The following is an 18,025-nucleotide window of genomic DNA, read 5'->3' as shown; positions in this document are numbered from 1 at the left end:
TTTACCCACTTGTTCCTAAACACTCCAAACTTTTGCAATATGCTGTTCTTTAGATCTAACAAGGTATTCGATGAACTCATAAATACACTCAAGAGTTCTCTGTCAATGAACTTTACGCCATATTTTTTGCTTCTATGAATTTTTCCAGAACAATGCGCTAGCACTAGGAAACTCTCTTCCTCACTTGCCATTGTAAAAATGATCCTCTTCTACACAACTGCTTTTACCGTGTATATATATACTTTTTACTCCTCATAAACAGTAGTAGGAGAAGAGAGGATTATGTATGCATGGCTACTATTCATAAATCGTGGAAGGGGTACCACAATTTATATGTTTTTGCCTTGTTCATAAACCGTAGAAGGGTAGTACAGTTTATGTGTTTTTTCAAACAAGTGGAAGGGGTTCCACGGTTTACATATAATGTAAATAGCACAAGTAAGTAACCAATTCTCAATTGTTATATTTGAGTAAACATTTGTTTCATTTGTTTTATTTAAGCAAATTATCCGACTAATTTTTTTCGATATGACATAGGTTGATGTAACGCCGCGTTATAAAAGTTAGGAATGTTTTACAGTGTTGTGACAACGGATAATTGACGGAATTTCTTGCATTTTTTACAAAAAAATTTTTAGACAATGAAATTAGATCCACTAATTTTATGCACACAAATAATAATTAATTTATTATCACACCTATAATCTTAATAAAAATTATTACTACGTACAATAAATTTATTAATAACAATTAATAAAAATTATTTTATTATCATACTTAGATCTTAATATAAATTATTACTACAATCAATTTATTACTAACAATTAATACTAATTAATTAATTTATTTATTATCATACCTACAATCTTAATAAAAATTATTACTACAATAAATTTATTAATAACAATTATAATAATTAATTTATTATAACATGTATAATCTTAATAAAAATTAGGGTAAAATATATTTTTTATCCTTGAAATTTGACAAAAATTTTAACAATACTCCTAAATTTTATTTTGTTTCAATTTTGTCCCAAAAATTTTCGATTTGCATCAAATATACTCTCGACGACTAAATTTTCAAAAAATTTAAGACCATATCTAACAATAATACAAAAAAAGATAATACTCAATTTGGTCACTGAACTTATACGCGAGTCTCAATTTAGTCCTTAAAGTTTCAATTGCCTCTATTTGGTCCCTAAACTTTGTGAATATAACTCATGTTAGTCCTTGAAACAATTTTCAACGTACAAACGTTAACGGAACACTGTCGTAACAGCCGGATACCACACTAAACTTTGTAAAATGATATCGTTTTGGTTTTGGTACTCAAATAACCCAAAAACAACATCCTAAATGGTGTTTATTAAAATTTTACCTAACAAAATAAGTAATACGATGCCGTTTTTGAGCTATTTAAATATCAAAACCAAAATTGCATCATTTTACAAGTTTTAACGTGACATGTGATAGTCTATAACAGCGATCTATTAACGTTTTTATACTAAAAATGGTCTCAGGGACTAATATGAGGCACGTTTATAAACTTCGGGGACTAAATAGAGGCAATTGAAACCTCAGAGACTAAATTGAGACTCGCGTGTAAGTTCAGGGACCAAATTGAGTATTATCTCTACAAAAAATTATGCTTGATTTACTTGTGTTGAGAGTTGTTCTTATAAAATTGTTCTTGAATCGGTCTTAAATTTTTTTAAAAATTAGCTGTCAGGGATATATTTAATGCAAATCGAAAATTTTTGGAACAAAATTGAAACAAAATAAAATTTAAGGATATTTTTAAAATTTTTATCAAACTTCAATAACAAAAAATATACTTTACCCTAAAAATTATTACGACAATAAATTTATTAAAAACAATTAATAATAATATTTTTATTATCATACCTACATCTTAATAAAAATTATTACCACAATCAATTTATTAATCACAATTAATAATAATTAATTTATTATCATACACCTATAATCTTAATAAAAATTATTACTACACTATCTATTTCTACTGATTTCTAATATTATTATTATTTTAATTAAATCAAAATATTTAAAAATTAAAACTTATAAGATAATCAAGATAATTAGTAATGTAAAATTTCAAATGATTGATGTTTTTTATTTTTTTTGTTTTTGGCATTATTAAAGGCTGGTGGTCTAATTTTTTTTTTATCTCTCAAGGTCCGATCTCTTCAACAATGGAGAGTAAAATGAGTGGAGTTGAAGGTGAAGTTAGGGACTTGGAAGTGAATGAGAAAAGAGTGAGACGAAAGTGAAAGAGATGGGGTAAGCAGCCATCCTATAACAATCCTTTAAAAGAAGGTTTATTCAGTAGTGGAATATGTTATGTGGCATCCTCTAGATTTTTTCAAATTTTTTATGTATGATCATTATTACAATAACACCCATGATCAAATCATCCTCATTTTACTACTCTTCTAAACATCGTGTCTACTTTTCTTATCATTCTTTACAGCTTTATTTACATGTACACACCTGAAATTTTAAATTTCGAATTCAAAATCAATTAAAAAGGGGATTCATTCCCAATTTTCCATCATCTGTGTTCTCCATCCTCTATTTCCTTTCTTCTCTCTTCCTCCTCTTCTTCGTCGATTCTTCTCCTTCATCATCCGTTCCTCCTCTTTTTTTCTTCCCTTTTTCCGTTCGTTTCTTCTTCCTATTCCTAATCTAAATTGGAGATGGAGAAAGTTTATGTACTCACCAAGGTAGAGGATGTCATTGTACCTGATGGCTCTAACCTTCAGAGGAGTCGTTGCGGTGGAACAACGCCAGCGGTGGTGGTAGGGTTACGGCGGTGGATGAGGAGCCGATTGCTATGGTGGTGCACGATGGTATGGCGTGGTCGTCCCCGTGGGTGCGGTGGAGTTCGTGGTAATCATCAATGTGTGGTGATGGATACGGAGGAGGAAGCGGCGGAAGAAAGCATATAGTTGAAAAGTACTGAGTCGCGGCCATAGGGAGCACATGTAGTGAGAGCACAGCCGCGACGACCAGAACAGAGCCGTGAGATCTAATCGGCGTTCAGAACAGATTTGCATGGTTGTTATTTTTTTGTTTTAATTAATTAATTAGATAAATTATGTAAATGATTATTATTTGCTTAATCTACAAATTTTATTGTTTGAAAATTTAAATTTTGAATTGAAAATTAATTTGAAAAAAAAAATCATTTGTATATGTTCATTTTCATTATCCGCACAAATTCTCTTCTCTAGATAAGGATCTAATTAAATAAGAAGCTAATTTATTTTTTTATTTTAATGCAGCCCCCAAACATATATCACCAACGTAAAAAGTGCAAATGTATGGACCACTCGCAAATTAATTTTTTCATACTAAGCATAATATGTATTTGTGTGGACTTGGCATTTATACATATATTTTTTTCCTCTAATTTTGGTTAACTTAATTGTGACTTGATGGCTAAAAGATTGAAAGTCTCAATGTTTATTTTTAAGCTTTTGAATATCACAAATTGTATTGCAGGGTCAGCAGACAGTACACTAAAATTTTGGGATTTAGAACCCTTTGAAATGAATGGATCTACTAGACAAGAGGTTTCTCATTTATAGTGTCGTGTGATTAATGGTGTTAGCAATAGCGATTATTGGTGGGTTTGGATTCTGCAGTTTCTCTCTTTTAAATGTTCTTATTGTGCATTATTTTCTTTTTTCAAGTTCACCCCATGATGTACAAGCACACATATAGTGGAGGTCATGGTTCTCTATGAATTTTGGTAGATATTTTTGCTTAATGTTTCCTTTATAGTTCCTTTTCGATATGTTGATTTTACTAAAATTATTTGAGATCTTATTTCTAACAACCAGAACTTACTAACAATAGAAATGGGCACGTTACCAGACAGCAAAGCTTCAAAGGCTTCTCCATAGTGCAATATGAAGACAAGATCCATGGGTGTGAAGAATTCCACTAAGAAAACTATTAGAAGGAATCACAAATAAGTGGTAATTCGTTTTTCCAATTAATCTACTGATAGTTGTCATTTACTTATGGGGTTTTTGTTGGTTTGTTCGGTATTTTTTGGTTTGTTCTTTTGTCATTTAGTTATTTCAGCAGGGTTCAAGCTATGATAAAAAAGCTTTACCTTAAGTTACCAAGAATAAACCACCAGTTTCTTCCTTCAAATTGCTAAAGAGCAATGAAACCTTCATCTTTTCGTTTTGTGGATGACTGCTGTTATAATATACATATAATTTAGACATTTATCTATTTATTTTTTAAAGATATGTTCTTTAACTACCTTGCTATTGATTTTATATTGTTTATTGTTTCTAATATTGCTTATGGTTGTTCTGTTGTTCTGTTTTGCTATGCTATCATATACATAAATATTGAGAATTTACTATTAACTATTAAGTGACGACTAATTATAAAAAATTATAATAAATAATAAATAATCTTATTTCATTGATATTCTTATATAAATAACACTCATTATTTGTTCTTCTCTAAAAGAAGGTGGTCAAGATGATAAATATGTATCTTCATGCTTTTCATGCTAAGACGTTTAGCTTCTTTCTTTAATTTTTTTTCCAGGCAAAAAAGAAGGTGGAACTCTCGGAGTCCAGGATCTGGCATATCTTCTTGCAACAGCCAACTTTATGGGATCTCCAAGCTCCCATTTAGATCTGTGGTACTCTAACTTCTTACAATCCCTGATTTTACTGCTTTCTTTATTAATAACAGGTGAATATATACACTTTTGTGCATCCCTTACTCTATTGCTTTTTTTGTTGCAATTCCTTTTGTTTCGGTCTTCTTCCTTTCTTTTTAGAGTTGGCATTTGATTGATGGGTTATTGCGTTTATTTTTTATTTTTATTTTTTTAATAGTGGTTTTATATTGTTTTAATTTGAGAGTGACATTACTATTATATTTTTCAATATATTTTTTAAGCATATTTTAAAATCTTGATTTTCATTTCATATAACTTCTCTATAATCTTATTTTACCAATACATTATAGACTAAGATTCTTAATACCCCTCCTTTTGAAACTCCATTTTTCTTTTGTTATCTTTTTCTTAGGCGTTAGTATGAGATTGGGTTCTATTTTGATGTGAAGTATTTCAAGCACATCGCTTGATAGTAAATTTGATGATGTTGATAAGTTCCTTTCTGCATTCACATGGATTGATGAGAATGAACATTAAACCTATATCTACATTAATTTGAATAAACAAGTAACTGAGTAAGTTTCCATAAGATTCCTTAGTGGTGTCACTTTGTATATGTTCTATTATGTTGTCATTAATTATTCATTTTAATTATGCCTGTCTAAATATTTTATATCTGATTTGGTTAGTAAGCATGGTTCCAAGACTTTAAATGTCCTCATGAAGGAACCGTAGATCATTCTAGATTATCAAAGGGAAAAAAAGAAGAAAAATTGCTTTCTTTAGTGTGCATGCAAGAAATCTTTTGATATCTCATTCATACATAAGCAAGATCCTACTTTTTAAGGAGGAAAAGAAAACAGAACGAAAAACAAATAAAACACAGAATTTGACCATCTTTAGTTTCTTTTTCCTCACTTGAGAGCAGATGCATGAAACAGGACATAGTTAAACTTATTAATAAAATTAACAGATCCTCCATTACCATTCAGTTTATTAATAAGATTTGAAGAATTACAAATGGGGCCACTATTTTATCTGTGGGTGACTTCGTTCTGGTTTGTTTCCTTTTTAGATTAATGGTATGTATCAATTGCTTTGCAACATTAGTATTTGATATTCTTCTTTCAGTGGTTATGTTTTAGTTCGATGAGGTGGATTTGACTGGCACAAAGTTTGAATATTTATGGTTTGGAGTGAATATTTATGATTTGTTGACATGGTGATTTGTCTCTTTATCTTGAAAAATTTATATGTTTGGCAAATATTTGCATTTAAATCTTCTTTACAATTTTTCTTTCGAAATCCTCTGTTCCTATAGAATTAAGATAGTTCTTTCTTAGACTCTTTCATTTATGAGAATCTATTATTCTACATAATGAGAGTTTAGAGATTAACTATTTTACATTGCGTGCATTGTGCATCCTGTTTTCTAGAAAAATAACTATTTATATTTCTTAAATGATTTAGGGCTATGAAGTTCTCAAAAAACTTGCTTATGTGACTGATAAATTTGATAGGAAATTCCTTGAGCAATTACGTGAGTAAGAAGATTTAGTACTTCGTTGTACTTAATATTCTATGCTCTTTTTTTTTCCTTTGTACTTAGTGTTCAATGCTTTTTTTTTTCATTTTCGTTGATGTGCCTTCTCCTGCTTAGTTACTTTTCAAAGAGTTGGATACTTATTTGTCTATATATTATGACTTAATTTTTTCTTTTTGAGGGATATAAGTTTGCTTTAAAATATTGGGTTGCCATTGTTTAATTGAGTTCTTTGTTTATTACAGAGAATTCTGCACCACAATTCCTAATGATTTTAGATTCAGAAAAATTAAGCTCTCTCTCCCATATGTTTTTTTATCCACTTAGTCATTTATCAATTTATTCTATGGTTGAAATCATAATTGTGAATTTCTGACACCTGATAGTGGATTTTGTACACTTTATTCTCCAATTGGTTTCCTTTTATATTAATGGTATGTATCAATTGCTTCGCAATATTAGTGTTTGATATTCTTCTTTCACTTGTTATGTTTTAGTTGGATGAGGTGGATCTGGCTGGTGCAAAGTTTGAATATTTATGGTTTGGAGTGAGTATTTATTTTTTTTAAAAAAAATCATGAAGCTTTTTATCTTTTGCTGCTTTAGCTTTCATTATTGTATATTCATGCTCTAACTACACAAGCTATATCTTTTCCAGCTAATTTTTTGTCGAGATAGTAAATTGTCTCTTATCTTGAAAAATTTATGTTTGGCAAATATATGCATTTAAACCATTTTTTCAATTTTTCTTTTGAAAGCCTCTATTCCTATAGAATTAAGATAATTCTTTTTTAGACTCTTCTATTTATGTGAACCTATTATTCTACGTAATAAGAGTTTAGAGATCAACCATTTTACATTCCGTGTAATGTGCATCATGTTCTCTAAAAAAATAGCTATTCATATTTCTTAAATGACTGAGTTATGAAGTTTTTAAAAAACTTGGTTATGTGATATATAATATTCTGTGCTCTTTTAAATGTATATAATTGTATTTTTTTATTATCATTATTATTTTGACTGCTGCTCTATTAATGTATATTTATAATTTTACATGACTTTTGTGGTATTATGTAGTATATGAAGTTGGTGACAGTGCCATTGCAATGTTAGGTGATCTTAATAGTAGGAAATGGCTTTTCCTCTCTGATGTGTGTTATTATCTATGAGACGATGACTATTAACAAGCTTTAGGGGTCAAACATATGAGTCTATATTTGTCGAAGCATGTTTTTAGACACAGACAACTTTATGTTACTCTTTCAAAAATAAAATTTAAAATCAAGATTAAGGGTATTAGTTTAGAATAATCATTCAAGACAAAAGATATAAATGTTGTTTGTAGACAAATTTAGTTGATTATGTATAATTTTAAATTTTATTTAATATGTAATTTTAGATATTTATATTCTTCTATAAGTTTGTTACTTCTTTGTAAAAATTATTTTTGGATACTTATTCACTTTAGTTTACAATTTTTCTATCATGTATTTATTGTAATTAAACGATAATCTTAATTTTAATTTATATGTTTTTACAATTTTCTTAAAAGTAAAATTAGATCATTTTATTCTTATGATTTAATTTAAAATAAAAAATTATATTTAATTAATTATTCTAACAATAGTTTAATATTAACTGATTTTTATTAATCTTAGCATATCTATGCATTGCTTAATGTTATCGATTTTAGAGATAAAATGGTGAGGAGTGCATGAAGGCATAAACGCTAGGAGATTATCACAGGGCTGATGTTGAATTTTTTTTTTAATTGATTCGAATACTAAATTCTAAATAATAGTTGAAAGACTTATTTTTTTAATATATTTTTTTATATAAATTGATCATTCCATTGTTAAAAATTTAAAAAATAAAAAAATAATTTACATCACTATATTTTTTTATATTTAATAATAGAATTCAGATTATACAAATTTTAAAACTAAATACTTAGAGTTTAAAAGCAAAAATAAATTGGCTGAAGATAATATAAAATATATTTAAAGAGAATATTTTTTTAAATTGTTAATAATCTATTTATCATTATAAAATTACGTAAATCAAATTATTATAAAAAATAATTTATATATTATTTTAATTTTAATTAACATATATGATATATCTAATATCTTTTCATTATTTTTGTGCTATTTTCGTGGATCGCACGGGTCGATGCACTAATAGTATAGAAACAAGGGCTAAAGATGCATGCATGTATGCGTGTGGCATACAGTGTATAAATCAGACGATCCGATATACATCTGTGATATTTCTAATCAAAATGTCCGATTACTCTTTTTTAAGTCAGACCGTTGGATTTGTTGATTACAGCCGTTACATCTTGATTAAGCTTTCTACACTCCTATAACACAGCTATACATCATATTTGTCCCAATATTAAAAACAAATTCTGAAAACAAAAGATGGAATGGGACTATCCAAAATTGTTACCTACCGCTATGAAGGACATTTGACTCCAACGCCACGTAATCAGTGACGCACCCCTAATCCGGGGTCCTCTCCAAACATGGTATATAAAGAAGATCCTATGTAAATTACTTATTTTAGACACCAAAAGTTTTATATTGATATTGTTATCTTAACAATAAAATATAAATTTTTTTTTAAATGTATCGTTATACCGATATTTTATTAATTATAAAAAATATATATAATATATATAATTAAAATCAATAATTAAAAATTACTATAATACTAATACGATAGTACACTTAAAAATTTTCTTAAAATATAATTTGATAGTGAAACATTCAAATAGTCATTTCATCAAAATCTAAGATGCTATTATAAAAAGACAATTTGAATAAATTAGCTTAACTGTTAGTTATCAACTTACTTTTTAGTAGTTGAAATAACTATTTTTCCCGCAGAAAAGTTTTAGTAAGAAGAAAAAATTTTTTGGATTTCTAATGATGTTAAATTTATGAAAATTTATTTTTTTTTACAAATATCTTTTATTTTTATTCAAAAAAATTAGTTATCTTTTAAAATTTTAGTTTTTAGTCAAATTTTTTATTTAAATATTTATTTTTATAAGAAGTTATTTATTTTTTATGAAAAGTTATTTATTTTTTTAATTTTATTTTTTTAAAATTAAATGATAGACCATTTTTAAAGAATATGTAATTGCATTATTTTTATTCATAACAAGTATTTTAAAAAAATTATTAACTAAAAGTTACCGCTATGCCTTCATAGTTCATACTAATTTTATTCACGGGTTGCTTCTTAAATTATATATATTTAATAATATTTTAATCTAAAATAATTAATTTCCGTGAACGTGTGTTGAAATTCAACGACGGGGACGGAAAGTGGTTGGAACCTAACGTCACTAACCATAAACGATTTCTGTATATATAAGACACAGTCATCACAAAGTCATATATATTCAAAATCGAACAAAGAAAGATTGATAGAGAAGAATCCAGAAAGAAGAGATATTCATAGTTTTGATTCGTTGATTGGAAATTATAAAGAAGGTAATGGCTTTGATGAGTTTGAAGGACACTTTCTACATATCACATGGATCACCAACGTTGGCCATTGACGATTCGATTGAGATAAGGCAGGTTCTCAAATCATGGAAGCGGATTTTCCCTCAGAAACCTTCTGCCATTCTTGTTATCTCCGGTCATTGGGACACAGCAGTTCCCTCCGTCAACGTTGTTCAGAGAAACGAAACCATTTATGACTTTTATGGCTTCCCTAAACCCATGTACCAGGTTTCGCACTCTTTCTTATCTTATTGTTTTTTTAGGGGAATATAGTTGTTTAATTAGTTTATCATCTTACTTAGCTGTAATCAACTTGGATTGGATTGGTTGAGTGATTAGTTTACACGCTTAAGCAAATATCGTGGTTCAAATCCTGCCTTGTGTATGGAGCTCAGGTCTGCGGCAGATTAGTTCTTTGGACAAAAACTTACTTAGCTATGAAAAACTCTGTTGGTTATTTGAATCGGATTAGTCAAATTCCTGCGATAGGTCCAAAAATCTTAACCAAGTGCATGAATTAGTGGTAATTCCTATTTCTTGCATTTGAATTTGGCCGATTCTTTTATGGCGGAGACTCATGTGTAGTTATTTTTATGTGAAGTTGATAATTGAGAATCATTAGATAATTTGATATATTTATGAAAACTCACATGCAATTGTTTAGGATTTAGCACTATAGCTTTAAGATACTAGAAATGATTTCTTCTTGAAGATTTGCCAATGACTTTGTTGACACAATTATGTCTCCGAAGTTCAGCTTTTGGCATTTCATATGATGCCAATGCTTGTCATCATTTGGCATGGTTCTCGGTTATCCATGGATGATGATCTTAATCTCTTCATTGCTTATATGCTTAATTTGCCATACAGCTTAAGTATCCAGCACCTGGGGCTCCAGAGTTGGCAAGGAGGGTGAAGGAACTACTTCAAAAATCTGGTTTTGGCCGTGTCGACGAAGACAGAAGGAGAGGGCTTGATCACGGTGCTTGGGTTCCACTCATGTTGATGTACCCCGAAGCTGATATCCCGGTATGTCAATTGTCTGTTCAATCTGATAAGGATGGGACTCATCACTATAACATGGGAAAGGCATTGACACCTCTTAAAGATGAAGGTGTGCTTATAATTGGTTCTGGAAGTGCTGTTCACAATCTGAGAGAGCTTAGAGTTCATTCCGGCAACACTGCTGTTCCCTGGGCTCTGGAATTCGATAATTGGTTGAAAAGGGCTCTTCTTGAAGGAAGGTAACTTATTTATGCTTTGATGTTCATGTTTGCTAATTGCTTGGTTGATCTTATTAAGGATGTTATCCGCAATAGTCTAATAATCTCTCCATTTCGTAACACCTCTCACTTTGGAAATTTGATATATTCATAACTCAAATATATCTTGAGAGACCAAATTTGACAAAGTGGCAGATATCATGAATGGAGGAAAAACATTTTAAAGCTAGTAAGCATTGAATGTTGGTTCCTGATGGATTGGTTCTGAAGGCTTTTCACTTGCTTTTGTAGATATGAGGATGTAAACAATTGGGATAAGAAAGCACCGCACGCGAAGAAGGCTCATCCATGGCCAGATCACTTTTATCCACTTCATGTTGCCATTGGTGCAGCTGGTGGAAATCCAAAGGCCAAAGTTATCCACAGCAATATCGAATTAGGATCTCTCTCCTATGCCTCTTTCCAGTTTACTGAAGTTTCCGACTCGTGTTCTGCTTAATACTTTGTAAATGCTGTTCAGTTGTTGATAATATAGTGAGAAAAATTGATGTATAACGAACTGTTTTAATAAAAGATATTTAATGATTTCCCTTTTTGAATTGGGATGATGATTGGTTCAGTATTCTTTAAAAGGGTAATTAACTCTATTCTATTTCACATGAGGAATTGCAGTGATGCTTGTTGTAGCATACTCTTAATGGATTAAAATCAGGGTCTGAAAGATTCATCCTTATATTTTAGCTGTGAATTATCTGCTGTCGTATAAAAACCAAATGAAGAAGATCATTGATGTATGCATATGTATCTCTTGGATGAAAATGATAACAATGTTGTTTCCTGTAATAGTCTCTGTTCAAATTAATGTGCAGTGCTGAAAAACTGTGTGATGCACCAGAACTCTTTTCTTCTCTGCTAGAGAATGGCTTGAAACTTGATGCTTTTGCCTATAACAGATCATGCAGAAGTTCATAGCAGGCTACTTCTTTTTTCTTATTTATTTATTTATTTGTTTATTTATGTGGAAACCACATGTATTCCTAGATCAGAGGTAACCACAAAGCTACTTGTACAGATAAAACATTTTTATGCAGAATCTGGCATCTGAAATTAGTATTCATTTTTCATGTTGTTTGGCCTTTGTAAGTTATGTCTCCTATACTGCATGGAATTGAATCCCCAAGAAAGCATCAAATTTGTTAAACCTGAAACCTGATTGTGTAGAGCTGTTATGACTTATGAGGATAAGATGTGTATATTTTGAGTAAATGTGTGATATACTTTTCTTTTCCTAATAAGTAATTTAGTATCCTTTAGAAAAGACTTGCAAAAATAATTACTAATATATATTGAGGGATATGATATGTATTATCATTTTATCTTTCAGAATCGCAATGTAATTTATCATTTAATTTTTCTTTTTTTTTTAAAGAAAACTTGAGTTTGTTATGTTTTTCCTTTTTCACAGTATTAGATTATAAGAGTTTTAATTTGGTCTAGTCTGTTTTTCAATGTTAAACCAAGCTAGAAAAATATGCTTGAATTTGTAGATTTGATTTTGAGTGGTGTGTCATCAAAATGGATCTATTTTTCTTTTGTATTTATCATATGATATATTGACAATTAACTTATTTGTTATTACTTTTATATTTAAATGGTAAAAACTAAAAAATAACAAAGAAGTCAACATTTTTCCTGTTTTGGTGTTCTACACTTTTACTGTTGTTACTAGAATCATATCATGTTGTATTTTAGATACACAGCAAGAGTTTTAAATAAAAGTAGCTAAAAATACATATTTTAATTCTTAAAATTTTTTTATATTATAATTTTAAATGAGTTAATCAACTTTGAAATTTTTATTAGATCACATAATATTACGATTCAAATTACTTTTAATTATTTAAATTTTTCTATTTTTTTATAAAATCTTTGTATTCTCTGGAATGGCCTCTGAAGATTCTCTCATTATTATAAGTTGAACCTTGCATCATCTAACCAACCAACCAACAAAGAAGAAAGAAGAAGAGAGCCATCATCAATCATGGCTTTGAGTTTGAAGGGAACTTTCTATATATCTCATGGATCACCCATGTTGGCCATTGATGATTCAATTGAGATAAGAAAGGTGCTCAAATCATGGAAGAACATCTTCCCTCAGACTCCCTCTGCCATTCTCATCATCTCTGCTCATTGGGACACTCGTGTTCCATCTGTCAACATTGTTGAGAGGAATGACACCATTCATGACTTTTATGGATTCCCTAAGCCTCTCTACCAGGTTTCTTTCCTTTAGATTCATTCATTTCCTTCTTTGTCATCCTTCTTATGCAAAGTTTCATTAGATTGAACTTGTTCGAATCGGATTAGTCAAAGTCTTGGTTATATAGTCTCTAGATGTCGGTGGGAAAGACCAAACAATCTTTTAAGTCTTGAACAGATTTAGAATACTCATTTGTTCTTTTTTCAGAAATGATTGAAAATTTGGTATCTTTTTGTGATGGGGAATCTTAGCTCTTAATCTTAACCATTCTATGTTTTTGGCTCCTTTTGAAAGATACTACAAAGTAGAACAGTTTTTGGCCATAGTTCTTGGTTAGCCATGAATTGATCTTAATCTTCTCTTGCCATATAGATTAAGTATCCAGCACCAGGAGCTCCACAACTTGCAAGAAAGGTAAGAGATCTACTTCAAAAATCCGGCTTCAGCGCGGTGGAAGAAGACAGAAGGAGGGGGCTAGATCATGGTGCTTGGGTTCCATTGATGTTGATGTACCCGGAAGCCAGCATTCCGGTATGTCAGTTATCTGTTCAATCTCATAAGGATGGAAGTCATCACTATAACATGGGAAAAGCATTGTCCTCTCTTAAAGATGAAGGCGTTCTTATAATTGGTTCTGGAAGTGCAGTTCATAATTTGAGAGAGTTAGTTAGAGATGGAAGCACTGGTGTCTTTCCATGGGCTCAGGAATTTGATGATTGGTTGAAAACAACTCTTCTTCAACGAAGGTACTATTTTCTATGCAATTGTTTACATGTGAAGTTGATAGCTTAAAATCAGAACATAATTTGACATATTTGACTAAATTATTATTTAACGGTGTTAATTATCAACTTACTTTTGGAAATTTGTTACATTCATTGTTGAAGGTATCTTGATGCAAATTATGTCTAGATACATTGAATTATGAATTTTCTAAATTTTGATATTTTTAGATATGATGATATAAACCATTGGGATAAGAAAGCACCGCAGCCGAAAAAGGCTCATCCGTCGCCAGAGCACTTTTATCCGCTCCATGTAGCCATTGGTGCCGCCGGTGGGAATCCGACGGCCAAAGTTATTCACAGTAATATTGAAATGGGATGTCTCTCTTATTCATCTTACCAGTTTAATGAAGTTCCTGGCTCTTGCTCTTCTTAATAGTGTTGCTTGGAAACTGACTTATGTATGTGTGATTTAATTTTTTAATGTGTCATAAATTGTGTGTATTTTAATCCATGAAATAATCCTACCTAATAGAATAAAATGTTATTGTTGTCGCTAATATTTTTTGTTTTATGTAATTTAATTTATACAGTAATTACGTAGTGGTATAAGATTTCGTTTTTGTTAACGTTATTTCATGCCAGTTTGATAAAGAAATCTTTTTATTTGTTTTCTCCTCCTTATTACGTAATGTTGTTGATATTTTGACATGTATTTTTCTTTATGAACAACTAGTACATAAGAGTGAGTATTCAAATTAATTAAATAATAATAAATAAAAAAAACGGATCAAAAGCTGAATTTAAAAACACATAACATTTTTTTATACATTTTAAATATGTAATTAATATTTTATAAGCCGGTCCATATTGAAAATTACTCCCTAGAAAGAGTCGTCACAACATCAATGATGGCCAATAGAATCACTAAGAAAATTATTGGTCAAATGTCAAAAGCAAAAACGCTGAGGATTTAAGCTATAAGTATATAAGATATGAATACAATTACAAAGCGCATATATTTATATATACATATATACATAATTCCTTCATTCTTTTGCTTATTATCTCTTTCTAGATAGATTGTATTTTCAATGAACAAGATCTTTAGATTGTGTTACACTTCTAGTAATTCTACACCAAAGAAAGAAATTATGAATAAAGAAAGTGGTGATTCCAATGATACAACAATAGAAGAAGTGGAAGAGAATAACGGCAATAATAATGTTATGGGGTTGATGAGAATGAGAGAAACATTCTACATATCACATGGATCACCAGAACTTGCCATAGATGAGTCAATCCCTGCATGGAAGTTCTTGAAGTCATGGAAGGAGGTTTGTCCCCAAACACCCTCTTCCATCCTCATCATCTCCGGCCACTGGGACACCGATGTTCCCACGGTCAACATCGTTGATCGCCACGAAACCATTTATGACTTCTATGGTTTTCCAAGGGCCATGTACAAGGTTAGTCTCTTCTTCATGTTTTGATGAGTTTGATTTTATTTTCATACTACTTCTCTAATAACTTCAATGATTCATGTTGAAATTAAGTTCCTTATTTCTTATGAAAGATTTTTTTATGATGAGAATGAAAGATGAATGAATATTTTGGTACTAGTGTTATTTTGTATATAATATATTTTTAACAATTATATCAACATATTTTTAAATTGATCAAATAAAACGTATATTCTATCTAACAGTAAATAAAATTGTGTGAATGGAATCCCACAAATATTACATGAAATTCTAAAGAATTCAATGAATTTGGTCAAAATGTGCCAGCTACTTCTTGGCACACAGCTTACATAAAGTTGGTCTGCATAAGCATAAGAATATCAATAAGCAAATTATTACGTTATATAAAGTAATTGGCCAAAAAACAATAAAATAATAAAACACGCTTTGTTCGTTTTGGCATAGTAGCATGTGATGTGAAGCAAAAATCAAGATATAATAAAAATAAATAAATAAAAATAAACATAAACAAAGACATAAAATTAAATGCTTCCTTGGTGCTTGTTTTATCGCTTCCATTTCTGACTTTGATTTTTTTGCTAACCTTCTTATAGTTAGGGCTGACAATGGATAGGGTAGTGTAGGATTTGTACTCTATTCTAATTTTATTCGCGAATTGAAAACTTTTTAAAATTATACCTTATTTTATTCGTAGGTTGAAAATTTCTCAATTCTAGTCATATCCACACCCTAAAATTCTAAACCCTACCATACTCGATTTTACCCGCAAAAAATAAAAAAAATTTAAACAAATATAAAATTCAACCATTCCAAATTTTATACGTATTAATAAAAAAAATAAAAAATTAAATTCAAATTAAAATTAAAAACAATAAAATCTTAAAGAAATCCAATATAAAAATATAAATAATATGATGATCAACTAGTTTAATTTCAAATTTTTATAAGAAGAAGATTGTAAGTTTAACACTCACTTCTTCACTACATATATAAGGTATATCCGTACCCTGCTATACCCGCAGACAAATTCATATCCTATCCTAGATATAATAATCATATGTTCACGACTTCACGCCAACGACTTCCTACTACTGCTGAGTGCTGATTAAATATTTTTGGTAGTTTTTTTGAGGTGTTAACGTTTTTGTATCACCACAAATCCACAATACGTAAAATTGTATACTACAAGGCTTATACATTGAATATTCTATGCCATAAAAAATGTCCTAGAGATCATCATATTGGTAGTTGGCACAAACAATGCAAGGAAGCTGTATGCTAATTTAATTTAAAATCATGATTAGGAGGTTGATTAATTAATACATATTCTCTGCTGCACTTTTAGGTGAGTATCAAGAAATTCTTAAATAATTTCAGAGCATCACTTAAATATGGTTACAACTAATAAGAAGATGACTATTTAAGATATAGTTCATCATTAACTTAAACTCTTATTTTAAATAGAGTTTTTCTTTAGTTGCGAGTATAATATATATAAAAACAAAAAAAATCAGTAAAAACAAAATTTTATTTTCTATTTTACTTTCTATTTACAAAATTAAGAAAATAAAAAATATCGAAAAATAAAAACATAATGCAAAGTTTGTTAGAATAACTCAAATAGAGCTGTCATATTGAGTAACTGTTGCAAAGCAGATCAAGTATCCAGCACCAGGGGCACCAGAATTGGCTAAGAGGGTGAAAGAACTACTAACATCAGCCGGGTTCAGCCGGGTGAAGGAGGACCGGAGGCGGGGGCTTGACCACGGCGCTTGGGTGCCTCTCTTCTTGATGTATCCGGAGGCAGACATTCCAGTGTGCCAACTCTCTGTCTCAACAGGCAGAGGTGCAACTTACCACTACAACATGGGGAAGGCATTGGCATCTCTCAAGGATGAAGGTGTTCTTATCATTGGCTCTGGGAGTGCCACCCATAACCTCAGGGCAATCGCGCCTCGGAATACCCCTCCAGCTCCCTGGGCTTCAGCATTCATGTCCTGGTTGAAAACCTCTCTTCTTGATGGAAGGTATCTAATCCTTTCAACTAGCTCAACACTTTTTTTTTTCTATCTTATGTCTGTTAATATAATAAGTCCTTGCTTTGCAATTCCATGGCTGTAACACAGATTTGAGGATGTAAATGAGTACGAAGAGAAGGCACCATATGCAAAAATGGCTCATCCATGGCCGGATCATTTCTTCCCATTGCATGTGGCAATGGGGGCTGCTGGTGAAAAAGCAAAGGCCAAGGTTATCCATGACAGTTGGGATGGTGGTTCTATGTCTTATGCTTCTTTTAGTTTTACAGCTGCTGATACCATTTGAAACATTCATATTTGTTGGATCTCCTGGATTTCTAGTCTTATAATAGCAAAAAATATATTCTTTGTTACAATTGTGTATATCAAGTAATCAAACTGTAGTTCATTGTCCATTAATCTTATGCTTCTTTAATGGGTATTTTGAATTCTTATAAACATTAAGTAATTACAATTTTATTTAATACTTTGTTTTTAATATTACATTTTTCAAAATTGTAATGTAAAGACACCTGATCTCTTAAGACCATGCAATCAATTGCAGAGAGTTATT

The 18,025-nt window shown here is 30.3% G+C and overlaps 3 protein-coding genes and 1 long non-coding RNA gene across 5 annotated transcripts; all 4 read left to right on the top strand.

Moving 5' to 3' along the window:
- Positions 1 to 3,377: 3,377 nt before the first annotated feature.
- On the top strand, positions 3,378 to 7,535 carry LOC110281212 (uncharacterized). 2 transcript variants are annotated; one of them, XR_008009563.1, is made up of 3 exons: positions 3,378 to 3,780; positions 3,906 to 4,009; positions 4,602 to 7,535. It is a non-coding gene; the product is annotated as an uncharacterized LOC110281212 (long non-coding RNA). The 2 variants fall into 2 exon arrangements; XR_002375857.2 differs by having other exon boundaries at positions 3,888 to 4,009.
- Positions 7,536 to 9,627: 2,092 nt separating this feature from the next.
- Positions 9,628 to 11,563, top strand: LOC107489740 (extradiol ring-cleavage dioxygenase). The gene is made up of 3 exons (XM_016110497.3): positions 9,628 to 9,969; positions 10,612 to 10,985; positions 11,256 to 11,563. The coding sequence occupies exons 1-3, from the start codon at positions 9,730 to 9,732 to the stop codon at positions 11,461 to 11,463; spliced, it is 822 nt and encodes a 273-aa protein (XP_015965983.1). The 5' UTR covers positions 9,628 to 9,729; the 3' UTR covers positions 11,464 to 11,563.
- Positions 11,564 to 12,906: 1,343 nt separating this feature from the next.
- Positions 12,907 to 14,626, top strand: LOC107489741 (extradiol ring-cleavage dioxygenase). The gene is made up of 3 exons (XM_016110499.3): positions 12,907 to 13,242; positions 13,597 to 13,970; positions 14,178 to 14,626. The coding sequence occupies exons 1-3, from the start codon at positions 13,006 to 13,008 to the stop codon at positions 14,383 to 14,385; spliced, it is 819 nt and encodes a 272-aa protein (XP_015965985.1). The 5' UTR covers positions 12,907 to 13,005; the 3' UTR covers positions 14,386 to 14,626.
- A 340-nt stretch (positions 14,627 to 14,966) lies between these two features.
- Positions 14,967 to 17,936, top strand: LOC107489739 (extradiol ring-cleavage dioxygenase). The gene is made up of 3 exons (XM_016110496.3): positions 14,967 to 15,418; positions 17,090 to 17,460; positions 17,560 to 17,936. Exons 1-3 carry the CDS (start codon positions 15,044 to 15,046, stop codon positions 17,756 to 17,758), a joined length of 945 nt encoding a protein of 314 aa, XP_015965982.1. The 5' UTR covers positions 14,967 to 15,043; the 3' UTR covers positions 17,759 to 17,936.
- Positions 17,937 to 18,025: the final 89 nt, after the last annotated feature.

The sequence above is a fragment of the Arachis duranensis genome, chromosome 5 (genome assembly GCF_000817695.3).
Source record: "Arachis duranensis cultivar V14167 chromosome 5, aradu.V14167.gnm2.J7QH, whole genome shotgun sequence".
NCBI classification, from domain to species: domain Eukaryota; kingdom Viridiplantae; phylum Streptophyta; class Magnoliopsida; order Fabales; family Fabaceae; genus Arachis; species Arachis duranensis.
This window is presented reverse-complemented; position numbering and strand designations above follow the sequence as displayed.

Coding starts and splice junctions, on each gene's coding strand:
- LOC107489739 (XM_016110496.3), top strand. CDS start 15,044: ATGAACAAGATCTTTAGATTGTGTTACACTTCTAGTAATTCTACACCA. Junction 15,419..17,089: donor TTCCAAGGGCCATGTACAAG/GTTAGTCTCTTC, acceptor GTTGCAAAGCAG/ATCAAGTATCCAGCACCAGG. Junction 17,461..17,559: donor ACCTCTCTTCTTGATGGAAG/GTATCTAATCCT, acceptor GCTGTAACACAG/ATTTGAGGATGTAAATGAGT.
- LOC107489740 (XM_016110497.3), top strand. CDS start 9,730: ATGGCTTTGATGAGTTTGAAGGACACTTTCTACATATCACATGGATCA. Junction 9,970..10,611: donor TCCCTAAACCCATGTACCAG/GTTTCGCACTCT, acceptor TTTGCCATACAG/CTTAAGTATCCAGCACCTGG. Junction 10,986..11,255: donor AGGGCTCTTCTTGAAGGAAG/GTAACTTATTTA, acceptor TTGCTTTTGTAG/ATATGAGGATGTAAACAATT.
- LOC107489741 (XM_016110499.3), top strand. CDS start 13,006: ATGGCTTTGAGTTTGAAGGGAACTTTCTATATATCTCATGGATCACCC. Junction 13,243..13,596: donor TCCCTAAGCCTCTCTACCAG/GTTTCTTTCCTT, acceptor CTTGCCATATAG/ATTAAGTATCCAGCACCAGG. Junction 13,971..14,177: donor ACAACTCTTCTTCAACGAAG/GTACTATTTTCT, acceptor TGATATTTTTAG/ATATGATGATATAAACCATT.